The 20,212-nt window shown below is 52.2% G+C and overlaps 1 protein-coding gene across 7 annotated transcripts in view; it reads left to right on the top strand.

Moving 5' to 3' along the window:
- The window catches only part of RGS3 (regulator of G protein signaling 3), a 131,722-nt gene that overhangs the window by 100,659 nt on the left and 10,851 nt on the right, over positions 1-20,212 (top strand). For 3 of the 7 annotated variants that reach the window (XM_031934133.1, XM_023223789.3, XM_023223791.2), the window contains one exon: positions 16,647-17,621. In XM_031934133.1, coding sequence (XP_031789993.1) covers positions 16,647-17,621 — 975 coding nt within the window. Of the gene's footprint in view, positions 1-14,084; positions 14,199-14,257; positions 15,052-15,254; positions 15,427-16,646; positions 17,622-20,212 lie in introns of those variants that run through there. The other 4 variants (XM_023223793.3, XM_023223792.2, XM_023223794.2 and 1 more) reach the window with 4 other exon arrangements.

Genomic DNA, 20,212 nt, shown 5'->3' with positions numbered 1-20,212 from the left:
GTTGGCCACTGTGAGCAGACAGAAGCGAATTATTTTCCCAGCCTGGAGGGTCCACATCTCTATTCTTGTTCCGGGGTGTCCAGGAAGAACCCTTGAACCTAGGACTCAGGGCAGGAGGATAAACCTGGACCCAGAAAGGGAGGAGCCTAGTCCAAGTTTGAGCAGCAGGTCTCTGGCTGAGCAGGGACCAGGATGGAGGACTTCTGCCTCCTAGAACAGCAAGAACAGGATATGTGGGAAACCATTTCCCTGACCTGTGCTAAGTATTATAACTCAACTTCAAATCTGACCCTCCTGGCCTGAGAAGCTTGGTACACCAGGCCCCGCAGCGATGCTTGAAAACTTTCCACATCCTGCTGCCCTCAGGCCTTCTGGCTGGGTGGCTATCTGGCTCCCTCTCCCAGTGCTAGAGTGGGTACATCTCCTCGAGGGAAGGAGCTGCAGAGGCTGCCCTGCTGGTGCCTGCGGGATCCCAGCCAGGGCACTGCAGGCATAGTCAAAGTTTCCACCAAGGCCCCTTGAGTCCTCTGCGCCCAGCCAAGGGGCACCTCCCCTTTTCCCCAGCCCTAACACGTGGTGTGGCTTAGCCTAGGGCAGGCCCTTCAGGGAGCCGAGTTCCACAACAGGGCTCATTGCAAGCCCAGACTGGCTTCTGAGAAGCAGGCAGATGGTGAAGATGAGGCAGTTGAGGCAAGTGACCACTCCTCGTGAGAGGTCTCCAGGGCTTTAAGCCAGAAATTGTTGATGGGGCTTCTGATTGTAAGTATGTGGTATCGGTGAAATCTGCACTTCCAGGCTTTCTTGCCTTTGCACATGCTATTCCAGCTACCTGGAAACCCCTCCCCTCCTATTCCCTTCTCTCCCCTCCTCTCCCCCCTGCTCCCCTCCCCTCCCCTCTCCATGTCTTATTCTATCCAAACTTCCACAACTAGAGCAAATACTCCAGCCAGAATGAATCTGTCCATTGGTGGTGGCACCCATGAATATTGCTTTGTGTCCTATTTATGCAGAATCTGGGCCTTATTCATCCCTTAGTCGCAAGGACCTGGCCAGGGGCCTGGGGCATGGTTGTGGGGCATGGTTGGAGAGGGGCTTTGCATTGTCCTGGCTAGGGCAGGTTTTCTTTGAGGACAAACACTGACGTGCAAGTCAGCTGTGTCTGCCCATCTCCTAGCTCTGTGCCCGGCATAGAGGGCCTGTCAGGGAGCCCCTTTAGGAGAGGCCTAGGTTCTGAATGTCAAAGTTGTGTCCATAGGGCCAAGGGATGTGGGCTGGGTTTGATAGGAGCTGAGGCGGGGAGAATTTTGGCTTCATCATGGCAGGGACTATAGGGAGAATCCACTCAGGGGTCATGCTGGGCTAGGTGGTATCCACAACATAGCCTGGGCCATGAAGAGTGGAGGGGTATCCCTGGCTGGTTGAAATGCAGTGTTCAAGATCCTTTGAACAGACTACAGGGGGTTGGAGCTCAGCTCCCTGGACCCTCTTGGGATGGTGCCAACCATAGTAGGTCTGGGGGGATTGATCCTCAAGTCAGTGGTCTGTGTGGCTCCCTCAGAATAGGCACAGCTGAGGAGAGAGTGCCTATCCCCAGCTGGGTCCCTGGGGGCCAACAGCTGCTTCCCATTTGGCCTCTTAAGGCCCTGGAGATGGCAGTCTCTTTGCCTTCTGTTAGGTTGGTGTAAAAGCAACTGCGGTTTTTGCCATTAAGAGTAATGTAAAACCACAATTACTTTTGCACCAACCTAATAGATAGCTAGATAGAGAACTGAGGCAGGAGAGGAAGGACTTGCCTGAGGTGATGTGCGACTCAGCAGGAAAGCAGAGACAAGAGCTCAGGTTCCCCAGCCCAGGCCTCTCTGTACTGCACCAACTGGATGTCTGAGTATCCAGGTTTCATCTTGGGGCTCTCTCTTTTTCTGGACTCACCAGTTACATGTCGCTTTTGGACCTTCGGGCTTACTGACTAGAGCCCTGCTATCCTCTGGGAAAAGCAGCATGTGCAATAGACAAAGCCCTTGGTCGGTGGGCTGGAGACTGCAGCACCTTCTAGTCCCTTCTTACTGATGATCTCAGGCAAATATGTCTTGTTTCTCACCTCAGTTTCCCCTTTGTAGCAACCAGGGACTGGACCAAGTATTGCCAGGTACCTTCCAAATATCCAGTTCTCTGATTCTCTGCAGGCCATTTCCTCTTCCTGGCTTCCAAGAGTCAATGGTCAGGGCCAGGGCTTGGTGCAGCAGGGAAGCAGCCCCCAGCCTGTTCCCCAGGTGCCTCTGGGAAGGAGGCTTCTCATGCAAGCTGTAGCCCAAGCCGAAGCTGGGAGGTTTGTTGTTGTTTGTGGAGCCAGATGGTTTCCAAGATGTCATTGCTTAGGGGAAACCATCATTCCTCCCAGGAATAAACAAGGCTGCTTATGGCTCAGCCCCCTAAGACCGGAGAAGCTGGAGCCACTCACAGCAGACCAGCCAGGCTCAGCCCCATGGAGTGCTGCCTGCCCCTACACAACCAGCTGTACCCTGGCTTCCAGGATTGGAGTGGGGATGGGGGCAGGATGGTTGGAGGGGTGTTAGAGCCGTAAGCCTCTTGGGAAATCAGAGCTTCCAGGCACAGACGAGAGGGAAGAGGGTCCCAGGATACCCTCTTCCTTCTGGCAGTGGGCCTAAGTCATCACTTGAGATGTGTGGATAGCTGTCAGGTATGCCCTGTGCCCCAGATGGCCCAGGGCTTCTCCCCTCTCCCTGCCCTCCATGGGCCAGCCCGCTTGCACCTGGCACCATGGCTCAGGCTGCTGCTGGAGAACTGTCAGCGGCTCCCAACTTAGAAAGGGGGGTGTGCAGGAAGTTATTTGGAACTGGGCATGCCTTTCACTACATAACCAGGGCTCTCTGTGGTGTCCTCAGTTCCCTCTTACTGAGGTTAGCTTTGGGCAAATAGCAGAGCTCGGGGACTTGGGGAAGGGTGGCAGAGGGTAAGGGAACAAGGGGAGAGGCAGAGAAAGGTCTTGGTAGCGCCTCTGGGGACCAAATGACTGGCAGGAACCTTGACAGCAAGCTGGAGGCAGCCAGGAGAAGGACCGTGGAATGGGAGGTGGCATGGCCGTGCCACTCCTCAAGTCAAGGGTTGTAAGTAATGTCCAGCCAGAACATGAAATCTTCACTTCGTAGACCTCACTTCCTCCAGTTAGTTCCCAGTTGATTCAAACAGCAGCAGCTCTGTACTGTACTCTCTCCCTTCCTTGTACGGCCTCTCTCCCTTCCTTGCCTGCCTTCCTTCCTTCCTTCCTTCCTTCCTTCCTTCCTTCCTTCCTTCCTTCCTTCCATGTGTGTTGAGCACCTACTGTGTGCCATGTACTTGCAAATTACTGGAGGCATAGATCTAAAAGTTCCAATCTTTAATCTAGTGCCAGGATGGTCAGGTAATGGACATTAACAACACAGCTTTAATGGAGAGGCAAGGGGTGGTGGTGGGGAGCTGTGGGACCTGCCAGGGAAGCACCCAGTTCAGACTGGGACCCTCAGCAAAGCTTCCTACAAGAGGTGAAGCTGAAGGTGATTGTACAGATGCTTGCCCTTTGAAGAGCAGGTCTCCATTCCAGTCTACCCACCCCTCTGAGATGTAGACATGATTCCCTCCATGGAAATTGTTTTTGTGAGTCCAGCCTCATGCTCCTCATTGTCTAGGGAGGTTGTATAGGAATATGGGCTCTGGACTTGAGGGAAGGCTCTCCCCTACCTTACAGTCGTGTGCTCTTGGACAAGAATGGAGCTTCTCCTGCCTTCATGTCCTCGAGCAGTGGTCTAGCCTCCTCGGGTTAAATGAGATGATAGCTGTAAAGCACTTAGACATGTTTCATGTGACTGGACTCTGTGTCCTGCCAGCAGTGGGAGTGCCACTAGCACCTATCTCATGGGTGGCTGTAATAAAATGCAGCGATGTACGTGAGGCGCTTGGCATGAGCAGGCATTCAGGAGGCAGCACGGCAGCGTTTTGCTGGAGGGAAGCAGTTGGAATGCGCAATCAGAGATGTGTACAAAGCAAGGAACTCACTGAGGAGCGGTGGAGCCTCAGCCCAGGGAGCAGAGGAGGAGATACTGGGATGAGGGGTTTTATTTGTTTTTAAAATAAACCTTTTAAATCGAAGTATAGCATACTTCCAGAAAAATCAGAAGAATACAGCCAATGAATTTTCACAAAGCATAGACCCCATCCAGGTCAAGAAATAGAACATTCTGGTACCCTAGGAATCCCCACAAATAACCCTCTTTTAGTTTCTGTGACCTCAAAGGTAACCCCTGTCCTGACTTCCTTTTTTTTTTTTTTTTTCAAGGCAGAGTCTCGCTCTGTTGCCCAGGCTAGGGTGCAGTGCACTGCAACCTCCATCTCCCAGGTTCAAGCAATTCTCCTGCCTCAGCCTCCCCAGTAGCTGGGATTACCAGCGCATGCCACCATGCCCAGCTAATTTTTGTATTTTTAGTAGAGACGGGGTTTCACCATGTTGGCCAGGCTGGTCTCGAACTCCTGACCTCAGGTGATCCGCCCTTCTCGGCCTCCCAAAATGCTGGGATTACAGGCATGAGTCACTGTACCTGGCCCTTGTCCTGACTTCTCTCATTGATGATTGGAGCCTATCCTTTGTGTAAATGGAATCATTGAGTACATATTATTTCATGCTGACTTCTTTTGATCAGCATTTTGATGGCAAGATTCATCAGTAATATTGTATCGTTTTATTTTGTTTATTCTTGTTGCTCTGTGGTATTTCCTTGTATATACCACCACAGTTTATCTAATCTGCTGTTGATGAACATTTGTGTTGTTTACAGTTTGAGACTATAATGAATGGTGCTGCTATGAATATTCTCATACATATCTTTTGATGTACTATGGATGCTACCTAAGTTTTGCAATTGCTGAGTTATAGAGTTGTACAGAGTTAGCTTTAGTAAATACCGTGATATTATTTTCCAAAGTGTGACGGGAATACACTCACTTCAAGGTGTACATGAAAGAGCCTGTTATTCCATGTCCGTACCAACATTATTGGTATTAGATATTGTGATATCTAATTGTGGCTTTAATTTGAATTTCCTTGATGTCTGGTGAGGTCGAGTCCCTTTTTCACGTGTTGACTAGCCATTTGGATGACCTCTTTTGAAAAGTGCCTGTTCAAGTCTTTCCCCCATTTTCCTATTGGATTTTTTTTTTCTGATTAATTTGTAGGAGCTTAAACAATATTGTAGATATGTGTTTATTGTTGGATATGCACATTCCAAATATATTTGAAGAACAGAAGTTCTTAATTTTAACGCAGTCCAATTTGTTAATCTTTTTTCTTTTATGGAGAGTGTTTGTTGAGTCCTGTTTCTTTGCTTATTACAAGGTTATGGACATATACTTTTATGTATTCTTTTAGATGTTTTATGTTTCATATTTAGATCTAAAATCCACTTGAAATAGATTTTTGTCCACTATATGAAGTACAGGTCAAGACTCATTTTCTCTGGATAAATATTCAATGTATTCAAAATCTATCCTGTCTCACTATAGGGCAATGTCACCTTTGTCAGAAATTGAGGGGTAATACATGTGTGGGTCACTTGAATTTTGAAGGATGAGTAGAGCTTCGGCAGGTGGACGGGGGAGGGGAAGGTGCTCTAGGCAGGACGTATGGTGTGAGCATAGGTTTAGAGGAGCCTGAGGGTAGAGTGTATCAGACTGGCTGGAGGGAAAGGAGGAGAAACAGTGTGGTGGAGAGGTTGGCGGGGGCAGAACACACAGGGTTAGAGGATGGGACTTTATCCTAGAGGGATGGAGGCATTTTGAACAGGAGAACAAGGTAGGCAAGTTGGTGCAGGGCCGAGGGAGATAAGATAAAGTCTTATGACAGAGGGAGGCAAGAGGGTGGGTTTGGAGAAGATAGTAAATTCAGCCAAACCTAACCCTGACATCACCCCCAAGCAGAGATAGGGTGCGCCTGCCTCAGAAGGCAGCAGTGAGGCCAAGGGTACCAGAGGCTTGGGAGGGTGACCTTCAGCCACAGGGTTGTGGCTTAGTCTCATGTCCACATGTCCATTCCGGTGTCCTTGAGTGAAAAAGCCTCTTTTTTCTGGGTGGACCCCCCCACCACCCAGTGTCCCCAGAGCTGCAGGCCCTGAAGGAGGAGGGCAGTGGGGCAGACTGGGGCAGACAGAAAAGGAAGGGAGCATATCTGGAAAGGGGGACCTTTCTGTTCCTCCTGCCCTTGATGCCCCCACAAGGAGACCTGGCTATGCCTTGGGCCCTGAACTCTGATCTTTCTAGGCTAGCTGAGATGCAGAGCTGGACAGACATGCTGGGGAGAACAAGACCCAGTGAGGGGAGTGATTTGGCCCAGGCCATGCAGTGAGCCAGTCCGACCCAACCTAGGGGCAGGCTGAGCACAGACTCGTCTGCCTTCTCAGCTTCCAAGTTTCCTTCCCTGAAACCTGCAACTAATAGGACTCCTGTTCTAGGCTGCTGTAAGGGTCAGAATATGCCAAGTGCCCTGTCCCGGAATTGGATGCAGAAGAGGGAGCTGATGATGTCAATGATCATGATGAGAGTAACAATTATGATTATAGAAATTGCAGGTGCTTATTGAGCACTTACTAGGTGCCAGGCCCTATGCTAAGCCCTCCCCACAGAGCTGTGAGGTAGGTACTCAATATTCACATTACCATTTTACAGATGAGGAAACCTGAATAGGTTAAGCAGCTTGTGCAGTGCATTGACCTAGGAGGTGGCAGAGCCAGGGTTTGAAGCTAGATTTGCTGATCTCCAAGCCCCAATTCTTCATCAGCAATAGGCTTCCTTCCTTCCACCTCTGGCTCTCAGTTGTCCCTATTCTCAGAGCTGTTGCTTGCAGTTAAAATCTTAGTTTTTGGGTTGGTCCCTGGTGCCCACTCATGAGAGAGTCAAGCTGTGGAGAGGAAGGCAAGGAGCAGAGGCGCACCACCATGGGCTACTGTGTGCCAGGCAATGCCTCTGTATGCCCCATAGCAGCCCTGTGAGGAAGCAGCATACTGGCTGTGAGGGAGGTGGCATATGGGTAGGAAGTGGGATTCACCCCCAGGCCCTCCTGCTTCCAAATGCTGACCTCATGACTGCAGCGCTGTTTGTGTCCTTTCCTGAGGTCGTCCTGGCGTGGCAGAGCTTCTTTGATTAACCTAGCATAGAACATCACAGAGAAGCCACACGTTTCTAGCTCTCCCCACCTGGAAGGGGCCCCTGGGAGGGAGAGGATTTGGGAGGGTCACCAGGTGTACAGAATTCTGCACTGCCCCTCCCAACACCAGGTGTCATTTTCCTGCCCCTCAATATCCAACCATGTGGAGTCTGAGCAGGGCCCCTGCGTCTGGTATTGCCCACCACTGCCTAGCACAGAGCCTGGCCCAGGTTTGTCCTCAGGAAGCATTCTTTGAAGGAAGGGAAGGAGGAAGTGAAGAGAGCAGGAAAGGAGATCACAGAGGAGTAGAAAGAGCAGGGCTTTGGAGTCAGGCAGACAATGGTTTCAATTCTGACTCTTCCACTGACTTGCTTTTTGATCTTGTGTAAGTTACTTAACATCTCTTAAGTCCTAGTTTTCTTATTAAAAATGATACTGATCTCACAGGATTTGTTGGAAGTAGAGCCTAAAGTATAAAGCAACTGTCACAGTGTGCGGCGTGCAGTAGATGCTCAGTTAATGATCTCTCTCTCTCTCCTCTTTGTCATCATTATCTGTTTCAAACACCTCTAGCTTTACCTTCCCTACCTCTGCAGCACTAAGTAAAACTGCTTTCAGGGTAACGTCGGAATTCCTTAATATATCCATGCTCCTGCCCCATCCAACCACCTCCACTTCCTTGAATGTTCCCTGCTGGCTCTGGCTCAGCCTGGAATATCCTGTCCCATCTTTTCCCCCATTACCTCCTGCCAGAGCCATCCTAGTTGTCCCTGCTGCCTCTACTTCCACAGCCTCCTAAGGTGGTAGCAGGTGGGTGAGAGATTGATCTGGCACCTCCAAGTCAGGGAACATGGCTTGCTGCTGTTTGGCAGCAATAGCCAGCACAGGCCCTGGCACATGGCTGCAGCTCTGTCGGTATTTGCTGAGTAAGTCTTGAGGGAAATGGTGTGAATAAGCCAGACAAGATTCTGATGAGCCAAACAGGACCTGCCCAGGGCCATGACAGCAGGGCAGGCTGGGTCTTGGCAGGGCAGCAGAGAGCCTTCTAGCCAGGGCATCTGAGGCAGATTGAACCAGTGCTCACAGGGATGGGCAGGAAGTGGACTTGAGGGATAGAGAGCTTAGGGAAATGAGATGGCCCCAGCCACACGGACACACGGAGCAGGCAGAAAAGCAGAGTGCTGGGTGGGAAGGGGAGTGAGGATGGATCCCACAGGCGAACCGATTCCTCAGCAGAGCCCCAGGGGTCCTGGAGTTCCCCTTCTTACAAGGCGTCAGTCACTACTAACTCAGGAAGAGACTGGGAACTCCCCTGTTCTCAACTCTCAACTCCCTGCGTTTCAGAGAAGAGAGTTGGAGGTGTTGAAGGGGTGTTTGGGGTGGTGGGTGGGGACAGAGACTACGAGTCCACCCCACGTTGAAGCAGTGGTGTCAGAAACAGAGGCGAGAGGAGAAGGGGTCTGGTGGGGGGGTGACAGGGCAGCACGATGCTGAAACCCAGACCCCAGGAGCTGCCTCCCCGCCCAGGGAGAAGCTGGGCATCCAGGCAGGTGGTGGTGGGTCTCCAGCAGGCTGCAAATGGCATATCCTTCTGGCTTGATCAGGCGATAGCCAAGAGTGGGGAGGGTTTCTGAGGGGCCCTCCTATCTCCTCTTTCCTCAGGGATTCCCTTTCCATGAGTGTTGGCTTTGTCCTGAGAGTCCCTGTGCGGGGGTGAGCTAACCTTCTGTTCCTCAGTATTGCTTTCTGTATAGTGGGTGCACTCCCTACTGTGGTGTGCCGCCCTCCTGAACCTCACAGAATTCGTCTGTGGTCGAATTCCTCCTTTGCCCCTCTCTCCTCCTGCAGTTGGGCCTCTGTTTGGGGATCATGAATGGGTAGCTGCCTCCAGGGAACTTGCCAGCCCCCAATCCTGCTCCAAGGTCATGCCTCTTCTGCATGGGCTCCTCATTATAGAGAGGGTTTTATGTGTTGGAACTGGTCCTGGGCAAGGTTCTGGGCTGGATTTTAGTGCTGATTCTGTTGTATGACCTTGGCCTTATCACTTCCCTTCTCTGGGCCTCACATAACAGACAGTCACCTTGCCTGTTACCTGACGCCACTTTCCAGAATTGTCTTGGGAGTCAGAAAAAAGTAAAAAGGCCTGGGCCTTACTCGTAGGGAATGTGATGCAGCAGGTCTTAGATTGGGTCCAGACAGGCATTTTTAAGATGCTCCTCAGCATTTTAAAAAAACGAGTGTGTATTTTATATAAGCTCCTGGGTGCTGCTGCCGCTGACTCTTGGGCTGCACTTTGAGGCTAAGAGTCTAGATGGTCCTGTGAGGTTCACTGGATTGTTCTTTCTTTCTTTCTTTTTTTTTTTTTTTGAGACAGAGCGAGAGTCTTGCTCTGTCACCAGGCGTACAGTGGTGTGATCTTGGCTCACTGCATCCTCCCCCTCCCAGGTTCAAGCCATTCTCCTCCCTCAGCCTCCTGAGTAGCTGGGATTACAGGCACCTACCACCATGTCCAGCTAATTTTTGTATTTTTAGTAGATACAGGGTTTCACCATGTTGGCCAGGATGATCTCGATCTCCTGACCTCGTGATCCGCCCTCCTCGGCCTCCTGAAGTGTTGGGATTACAGGCGTGAGCCACCGCGCCCAGCAATTGTTCTTTCGTTCATTTATTCATTCATCAAACACTTCAGGTGAGGAGTGGTCAGACATGAGGCTAGAGGGAGACAGAGCTACAGAATTTGGACTTTATCTGAGAGGTGCTGGGGAGCCAGCCACAGCAACGTTTTAAGCAGAGGAGTGACAAGTTGAGGTTTGCATGTAGACGGCTCCCCTGACATAGCACAGAGAATGGCCAGCAGGGTCCGTACTGCCACTGTGAGCCCCGCATCATCCTGATGGGAGATGACGGTGGTCTGGAGGGAAGTGGTGGCAGTGGACATGGAGAGAGTAGCAACATCCTTTTTAAAAAAGATGAATCAACTTTTTAATTTTTCATTTTTTGAGACAGTCTCATTGTATTGCCCAGTCTGGAGTGCAGTGGCATGATCTCGGCTCACTACCACCTCTGCTTCCTGGGTTCAAGGGATTCTCCTGCCTCAGCCTCCTGAGTAGCTGGGATTACAGGTGCACACCATGTCGCCTGGCTAATTTTTGTATTTTTATTAGAGACGGGGTTTCACCATATTGGCCAGGCTGGTCTCGAACTCCTGACCTCAGGTGATCTACCCGCCTCAACCTCCCAAAGTGCTGGGATTACAGGCTTGAGCCAACATGCCCGGCCTCAACTTTTATTTTTTAGAGTAGCTTTAGAAATTAGCACAAAGTACAGAGAGTTCCCATATACTCTGTCCTCCTTATTGCCAACCTCCCTAGTGGAAAGATCCTTGAAGTTGTATAAGTGATGATCAGGATTTGAGGACTGACCATGGGGCTGGTCGTGGAGGAAAAGGAGGAGAAAATGCTGGCCAGTTCCCTGGTTTGGGCAACTGGTGGTGGCTTCATTGATACAGGGGTCATGAGAGGAGGGATGATGAACTTGTGGGGAGATCACACATTCAGTGTAAGGCTTGTTGAGTTGGGGGCACTGATGAGATATGCAGAAGGAGGCCTCCATCCCTGTTCCTGGGCTGCAGCCACACGGCTGTCCTCTGTCTCAGCAGCATGCTAAGGCTCTTCCTGGCCTGGGGCCTTGGCCTATGCTGCTTCCTCCTCTAGTGAGCCCCACCCTGCCCCTTGAGCAGATTTCAGTCTCCAGCCGTTCCACAGGGCGGCCTTCCCAACCCTCCCCTGGACTCTCTCACAGCACCCGAGGGTTTTCCTTCACACCGCAGATCTTGGTTTCTGTTTATCCTGTGTTTACAGCAGTGATGACTTGGTCAATATCCCTCCTTCCTCTCTAGTTTGTAGGCTCCACAAGGACAGGGATCGTGTCTTTCTTATTCCTTCCTTTATGCACAGAGCCTAGAACAGTGTCTGGATGCAGAACTATTCCATGAGGATTTGGTGAATGCCTGTGGCATCTCAACTCAGGAGAGGGGTCTGGGCTGGCAGTGTGGACTGCGAGTCATCAGTAGCCAGATGGTACAGATAGCGATTGTGGCCTGGGGAGTGGATGGGTTCCCAAGGGAGTAGACAGGACTATGATGAGAGGGGCCCTGCAGCAGGTCCTGAGGGACAGGCAGACAGGCCCATGAGAGGATGGAGAAGGGGTCAGTGGAAATTCAGGGAGGGAGATGTTAAAACCACGCCGTGCTGGGGTGACCATAGCTATTGTTTATTGGGTGCTCATGTGTGCCCTCATGGTGCTGAGCTCTGGATACTCGTTAGCTCATTTATTCCTCTCAACATTGTGAGGAGGTTCTAGAAATCCTGTGTTCTAGAAATCCTATGTTATGGCTAAGGAAACTGAGGCACAGAGAGGTTAAGCCCAAGGTCACCCAGCAAGTAAGTGTGAAGTTAGTATCTGGAGCTCCCCCTAATGTAAGCACCTCCTCTATCCTCCTGAATTTTGCCAAACCTGCTGTGTTGGAGAGAGTGGAGGTAGAGGGGACAGGAGAATGGCCTGGAGGGTCTCTGAGCTGGTGATGGAGGAAGCATTGGGTGTGCCAGCCTCTGGGTGGTCAAGAGGCCAGACCTGGAGGAGCTGGGCTGACGCTGAGCCGGGAGAGCTAAGTGTTAGCTGAGCCGTCAAGGTTCCTGGAAGCTAGCATTGAGTCAGGGACCTGAAGCTAGGGAACCAGAGCATGCCACGCTTGAAGGAACAGCCCATCTTGAAAGCCTGGAGGTCCAATGTGGGGCAGGAATTCTAACAGCCTCTCCCTTTCTCAAAGGACTTTACAGTTCACAGAGTGCCTGCCTGCCCTTTCTCAGACTTGGTCCCCTTAGTCTCTGGCATAGGAAGCTGCAGGCATCCTCACCCTCTTTCATGGCAGAGAAAACTAAGCTTGGAGTGGGGTAGCTTGGGGTCACACAGCTAGCAAATGATGGAGTGAGGAGTCCAGTCCAGGTCTTCTGGCTGCATGTCCAGTGCTCTGTTGGTAAAATCCTGGCTGTTAAGGGCCACCCTGAGACAGAGGCAAACCCCAGTTTACACACCCCAGTGCAGGAAGTGGTTTTCGAGGGTAGATGCAGAGCCCGGCATCCATGGTGGCTGTGATGAATCATCAGAGTGAGAGCTGCAGGTTGTCCCTGGGTCAGCAGACCTGGCTGCTCAGTGAGTAGCTGTGTGATGTTGGACAAGTCACTTCCAGCAGCCCACCACTACCCCCAACCCAACAGCCGGTGGGCGTCTGGGGCCCAGGAGCCAAAGCTGGTATGAGTGTGAACTCTGGGTGTTATAGCTGCCATCCCTCCTTAGCCTGTTCCGAGCTCTGGATTGGATTTGGGAGAGGATTTGATTAGGTCCTAAATAGTGGCTCCATTTAGAGGGCCTGGTTCATTTCCTGTGTGCTTACAGCAGATGAGACACGGGCAGAATTAACCTGGTCTAGTCAAGCCAAAGAAGTGATGGATGGGAAAGGCACAGACCCGCACCTCGGAAGGGCGGGGCAGTGGCTTCCAGCACTCTGGACCCAAGGCCCTGGGTGAGCAGGCTGGTCTCCCTGGCACCCTGGCTGGATTCTTATTACTCCAGCTGGTTGTAACAGCTGCCTCACAGGGTCCCCAGCTGCCTGTACTTCCTCTATCGGAGCAATCCCCATGCTCCTTGAGACTAGTTATCTAACCTCTGTTTTTTCTGCTTAAGTGAAGGCAGAGATTGTGTCTGACTTGTTCCCTGCCATCCCCCCAGTACCTACCTAAGTGCTTGGAGAATGAATGAATGAATGCATGAATGTGTGCATGCCCCAGTCCTCCCTGCCACCCACAAATCCTGCCCACATTCCCCAGAGCAGCTTTGACACAGCACAGCTCTGCCTGTGGCATTTCGTTGCTCACAGGGCAATCCCATGCCTACCATGTGTTCTGCAACCTCCCCCTCATCTTTGCCTCCCCTCCTGTCCTAATTTTCTCCTACACTTGCCACCCCCGCCCCTGGGTTTCTCGGGTGTCCTGTAATTGCTCCGGAGCTCCCGTCAAACCACTTCCCACCCCAGCTCTCCCAAGAACACAGGCCGTACCAAACCTGCACGCAGTCCCTGTTCATACAGGCCTGCCTGCGAGCACAGAAAACCATGAGCTCTGGGCCCCGTTCACCAGCATCTGCTGGTGTGGGATGCACCCAGGTGAGGGGCCTCAGGCAGCACTCCAGGCGGTTCCTCCTCCCTCTACAGCCCCCTGAGGGCCCCAAACACTTGTGTGTAAGGCTGCAAGGAAACAGGCAGAGACCCTGGGCAGGAGATGTGAATTCTAATCCTGAATCAGCGTCTCATTCTTAGGTAATTCCCGTACCCTCTGGGACCCCAGGTTTCTTATCTCTAAAATAAGACCATTGATAGCTCTCATTGTGTCAAAAGCTTTTCCAGGGCCAGGCACTGTGAGGAGACTCAAATAGTCCTGTGAGTCCAGTGTGATATCACTGGGCTCAATTCCAGATGAGGAAACAGAGGCTCTGAGGCGTTGAAAGGCTTGGCCGGAGTTGCACAGCTAAAAAGTGGCCCCATTGGGATCAAAATCAGCCTGGCTCGGGTATCTGAGCGCATAACCACTGGGCCCTCTGCGAACCCTTCCGTCTTGGTTAGTTTCTCAGCTGATCCCTCTGGGTAGGGGCCCTCTGGGGACAGCACCCCTGCCTGAGCGGCACTTCCCCTCCTGGCTTTGTTTGGTTTGGCCTCGATTTAGAACAGGGTTGGCAGAGGCAGGCTGACTTGCATTTCTGGTTTTGGGTTTGTTGCTGCACTTTCCCCAAGGGGTGGGCGGGCTCCGACTGTCATCACCACTGGGACAGGCCTGGGCCCCACCCTCACCACCCAGGAAAGGGGAAATGCAGCCTGCTCCCCACTCAGTGCCACTCTGTGCCAGGCCCTGAGGGCACCCGGCTGCTGCTTCCTTCCACCTTTCCCCAAGGACTATCAGAGGCAGGTGGCTGGGCCAGGGGGTGGGTCGGGGGGAGGTCTGGCCATGTGGTAGGGTGATAGGATTGAGGGGCCCCAGGGAGCTGGCTGCAGGGCAGTTTGTTCCTCCTGATGGAGAATGCTCCCTGGTGGGTGGGGAGATGGGCTGGGGACTGGGTTGCTCATGGGGACAGAGATCAGAAGTGGGCTTGAGAAGAACAGGGCCAGAAGGCCTAGGCTCTGGCCCCAGCCTAGCCCCTGATTTGTGCAGGGTGGCTTTGGGCAAGTCACTAAGTCACTGTCCAGACTGGGCCCTCAGCCTTCCTGTCTACCCAGTGGAGGGTCTTTCTGTCCACCTGAGAACAGCCTGATGGGACTGAAGCACAGCCCTTAGTTTCCAGATGAGAATTCTGGACTGGAGTCCCTGACATTACAATTGCCAACACTGACTCTGGTGTTTGACAGAGTTTGGGGTACGTGGGAAACATGTGCCACTGGTTAAGGTCCTTAACTTCAGAATTTCCCTCTAGATCAATGCTTTTTAAATCACTACCTCCAACACCACCATCTCCTGTAGGAGCTTTCCGCCTTTTCCAGCATACGCTCCTGATCTGTTACTCAGGCACGCTGGTTATCCCATTTCATAGATGGACACCTTGAGGCCTGAAGGTTGGTGACTGGCTCTACCTGACACGCCTGTGTGATTCTAGGTTGCCCTTTGCTCCTCTGGGCCTCAGCCTTTCTGTCTGTGCAGTGGGGATTTCGGATCGCTCTTGTTCCAGAGTCTGAGACTATAAGGTCTGAGAGGGCCCTTGTGTGGAGTCACCTCTGAGCTGCAGGCAGGATTTCCAGGGCAAGAAGGCCACAGCATCAGCAGGTACCTGTCTTTGGCCTGTGAGCCACAGCCTAAGGCATGCCCTTCCTGACCTTAGCCAGATCATGCTAGAGTCCTCCGAGGCCTCCCCTCCCTTGTCCAGCCACCGTCTCTGCTCTACAGGGCTCCACTTTCACTTTCACGCTCCCAGGCTGTGGCTCTTACCCGAGCCGCGCTTTCACATCCGCTCACATCTGTGCTCCCAGATGCCAGCGTGACCCCTGACACGTGTGTGCAGCAGCCTGCAGCTGCTCCAAGCCATGGCTGATCACTGACTCCCAGCTGTGGGGCTTCACCATTACAGACCCCCCGGGGCTTCAAAGACTTCTCCGCTTCGAGCATGGCCTTTTGGGTATCAGGGCAGCTGTATAATAGTGGGTAAGTCACTGGCCTTTGGACTCAGTTTTGTCATCCATCAAATGGACATTAATGATTTCTACAATGAGAGCTCTTAATCCACGTTCTGGGGGTACTTACCTCTGAAGTTTTCTGCCAGTGTGCACATGTGCCCGCATGTGCACACATTCCCAAGCATCTGTTCAGTTCCTGAGTATGGGTGGGGTATTTCTCTTTCATTTGTTCTCAGCAGCTATGGCTTCTTAAAGGACAGAACCTGGGCTCTAAATCAATAGTTCCAGCTCCCGCATTCCTGGACCTTGAGTGGGAGGGGCCCAGCCCAGGCTTGAGAACTGCCTCCCAGTGTGGTTGTGGCACCATGGACACTCCTGACTTTCTCGGGGCCCCAATCTTCTGGTGACATAGCTGCTATTCAGACTTTCATCAAGAGAAACATTTTTCTCTTTGTGCATGAAATCTACTGTTGAAACTCAGCAAAACCCCCTAGGATCCCGAGGGTTGTGTGTGAGGCAGGAGATGCTGTGTTTTTTGAGGAATCCTTGAGGTTCCTCCAAGCAGTTGAAAAATCCCTGGATGGGTGATTCCTCAGGGAGGTTCCATGTTTCTGTGACATCTGGTGAGTCCAGGTGTGGACAATATTTTAAAGTTCCGGTTTCATTCCAGTTTACTAGTTTCAAAAAGATACTTAAGCGTTCAGAGCATATTCTTGTTTGAATGATTCATTAGGATTTTTTAAACTTTAGTTCAGGTAGGAGACACCCTGGGCTGGGTGCAGTGACTGCCCTGGGTTTGGGGCTTGACTTGGTTCTGGTCCATGAGCAGAAACTGCCCGTTCTCCTTTATCCCCAGAGGCGACTTTGACCCTGTTTCCTTTTCTGTTAAATGGGGACAGTGATGCTTCTTTTATAAGGTTGTTGGGAAGGCCATATAAGAGAGTGGGGTCAAGCTGCCCTAGCAACTGCCAAGGCAGGAGCTAGGTAGACAGTGGTTACCTCTCCCTCTTCTCCTGTAAATGACCAGCTGTGTTTTTGATGGAGTGAAAAGTTCAAGCAAGAAGACAGGGTGAGAATTGTTACACAGCTAAGTCAAAGGGGCTTTGGGGGTTCCATCTGGCACCTCAGCTTTCAGACTGGAGGACCGGGATTCAGGCTACTGCCTGATTTCATGTCAGCTCATGCATGGTGTCTGGCATCTCGGAGCCTCCTCTTCTGAACCGTTCTTGTTTTCTTTTTGTTTCCCAGATGTTTGAGACGGAGGCAGATGAGAAGACGGAGATGTCCTTGGAGGAAGGGAAGGGGCCTGGTGCCGAGGATTCCCCACCCAGCAAGGAGCCCTCTCCTGGCCAGGAGCTTCCTCCAGGACAAGACCTGCCACCCAACAAGGACTCCCCTTCTGGGCAGGAACCCGCTTCCAGCCAAGAACCACTGTCCAGCAAAGACTCAGCTACCTGTGAAGAATCCCCTCCAGGCCCAGACGCCCCGCCCAGCAAGGATGCACCACCATGCCAGGAACCCCCTCCAGCCCAAGACCTCTCACCCTGCCAGGACCTGCCTGCTGGTCAAGAACCCCTGCCTCACCAGGACCCTCTACTCACCAAAGATCTCCCTGCCATCCAGGAACCCCCCACCCAGGACCTTCCACCCTGTCAAGATCTGCCTCCTAGCCAGGTGTCCCTGCTGGCCAAGGCCCTTACTGAGGACACCATGAGCTCTGGGGACCCACTAGCAACCACCGGGGACCAACCTGCAGCCTCCAGGCCAGCCTTCGTGATCCCCGAGGTCCGGCTGGATAGCACTTACAGCCAGAAGGCAGGGGCAGAGCGGGGCTGCTCAGGAGATGAGGAGGAGGAAGAGGCCGAGGAGGGGGAGGAAGGGGAGGAAGGGGAGGAGGACGAGGATGAGGACACCAGCGATGACAACTATGGAGAGCGCAGTGAGGCCAAGCGCAGCAGCATGATCGAGACGGGCCAGGGGGCTGAGGGTGGCCTCTCACTGCGTGTGCAGAACTCGCTGCGGCGCCGGACGCACAGCGAGGGCAGCCTGCTGCAGGAGCCCCGAGGGCCCTGCTTCGCCTCCGACACCACCTTGCACTGCTCAGACGGTGAGGGCGCCGCCTCCACCTGGGGCATGCCTTCGCCCAGCACCCTCAAGAAAGAGCTGGGCCGCAATGGTGGCTCCATGCACCACCTTTCCCTCTTCTTCACGGGACACAGGAAGGTGAGAAAGCTAAAGGGGGAGGGAGAAGGGTGCATGCAATGTGGGGAGGGCTGGCCCAGGGGCTGCAGGGAATGAGCAGTCACCGTGTTCCACCCCCGCTGTCCCGGCAGCCTCCCAGCGAACCTTCCACCTGTTGGACAGAAGGTAAAACTGAGGCCCAATGGGACCAAGAAGGCAGAGCCTGGACTTAAAGCCATGACTTTAGGACTCTAGATGCTGTGTTCTTATAGCTCCACTGGTCCCCACAGAAAGCAGAACAGGTGTAGCTTAGCCCAGGCCATTGTGTGTTTGGATTTAAAAGATCTGAGGTAGTAGCTGGAGAAATAGAGTTACAGCTTAGCCAGACTAGAAATCCATCAGCCAGTCACAGCGACAACACACATTTATTCCATGTCCGCATTATCCTAAGCAGTTTACATTAACTCATTAACTCTCACAATGGCCCTTTGAAGTAGACAGTATTTTGGTGCCCATTTTACAGCAGAGGAAACTGAGGCAAAGAAAGGTTATCTAATTTGCTCCAGGTTACACAGTTTATCAGTGTCTGAACCAGAATTAGAATCTGGTTCCAGGGCCAGTGCTCTTAACCAACCACCACACTGTTTGCCTCTCATGAATATTTATATGTAGATAAATAAGTATTTATTGATTTCCTGCTGTGTGCCAGGCCCTGCGTTCTGCAACAAGGCAGGAGCCACAGAAGTGTGTGAGGCTGGTCTCAGCCTGAGAGAAATAAGTTATCTGTGTGAGCCTCGAAAGTGGCCTAACAGTGAACAGATTGTGCCATGATCTTGAAGTCCACCAGCTAGTTTGGGTCTGGGCTCTGTTTCTTACTATGTGGCTTTGGTTGAGTCACTCAACTCCTCTGAGCCTTAGTTTTCTTCTCTGAAAAGTAGGGGTTAATAGCACTCACATCCCAGAACAGTTGAGGATGAATGGAAGAAGCTGGTGCCTGACAACACTAGCCACATGAGCGGTGGCCCTCAGGGAATGATGGGCCCCACTCCTTCTCCTGAAATGCAACAGCCTGTGCAAGGTGTTGGTGTGAGGCCAGGTGAGTAGGGGTGGTCAGTGCCCATGGAGTGCAACTGACTCAGAGATCTAGAACTTCAGGAGAACAGACCCCAGGGCCTAAGGTCATCAGGGAAAGCTTCTGGAGGAAGAGACCTCTCAGCTTGGCCTTGAAGGTTGAGCAGGATTAGAATAAACAGAGAGGTAGAGGCAGGCATTCTTTGGCTAGAGCAGAGCATTCCTAAAGGACAGATGCCTGGCACAGGTGCTGCTATTCCTCCCTCCAACCAGCGGCAGACATCACTAACGGATTCCAGCATACTTCCTCACCAAGTTGGGACATGTCCTCAGAAGCCTGCTCAGCTTCTTAGCCACTAGCAAGAAGGCAGACTTGGCATCTGGGGAGATGCCTTCTGCTGAAAGCTAGTCATTCTCAAAGGGCAGGCTGGGGCCCTCCAGAAAAGGGTCTTGAACTTTGGCCTGGGAACTGAATCTCCGTTTCCTTATCTGTAAGCATGTGTGGTTCTCACACTGTGGTGTGCTCCGGAATCACCAAGCGGAGGTTATTAATATATGATTCCTAGTCCCCATACCCAGAACTCTACAATCAGAATCTCTAGGGGTGGTTCCCAGACCCTGTATTTTAAACATGCCCTGAGGGATCATGATCTTGCCAAAGTTTGAATATCACCATCTTAGGCCATTTCTTGATGGTTTCTACAAGAGAGAGTCTGGAATGCTGTCCTTCCAAGGCAAGGCCTCAGGCTCACTCAGATCAGGCCTGGCCACTCTTCTTAGGAGGGCGGTTGAGGCCCACCTGGCTTGGGCTTCCCCATCCTGATTCCCCCACCACACCCTTCCCAGTTCTATTTCCCTCAGCACACTTGCTCCAATAAAACTATTTATGTACAGATGAATTCACACACATTCATGTGTATGCATCTATCTAATTCCCCGGCTCAGTTGGCCTCAGCTCCTATTTTGGGACAGATACTTATGCCTGGGAGTCCAGCAGGCCTGGACCAGCTCTCTTTTGTCTCAGCTTCCTCCGTTGGGTTTCCAAGGTTCCCACTGGCACCCTCCGCTGTCCCACCAACTTTTAGCCGGTCACTGCCTTTCTTGTGTTTGAGTGGCTGAGCTGGCAGAGACATCTGAGACTGCCTCCAGCCTGGTGGTGGCCACCCTTCCATGTGGCTTCCACACACCAGTCCCTGAGCCCTTTGCCATTCACATCCTGCCCTGTCCCGCCAGCAGCTTCAGTATGAAACCCACCCTTGTGAAAAGGAGATGAAGCCCAGATGGGACAAACACTGTGGTCTAGCTCCATCTCTTACTGGTACTGGGCCTTGGGCAAGTCCCTGCCCCTCTGTGAGCCACAGTTTCCTCACTGGTGAAGTGGGTATGGTAATAATCCTTCCTAGGGTTGCTGGGAAAATTAAATAGCTTAACACAGGTAAAACATTTAGGGGAGTATCTGGCGCTCAGCACCTGGGGGGTGCTGCATAAATGGTAATCATGCGATGAGGAGGGGGAGGGAGAGAAGAGCAGTAACCAGGGTAGTACTGGCGGTGCCACCATTC

Source organism: Piliocolobus tephrosceles, chromosome 14 (assembly GCF_002776525.5).
Source record: "Piliocolobus tephrosceles isolate RC106 chromosome 14, ASM277652v3, whole genome shotgun sequence".
In the NCBI taxonomy this organism is placed as follows: Eukaryota; Metazoa; Chordata; class Mammalia; order Primates; family Cercopithecidae; genus Piliocolobus; species Piliocolobus tephrosceles.
The sequence above is the reverse complement of the archived record's forward strand: the minus strand, read 5'-3'. Positions and strand labels throughout refer to the sequence as shown.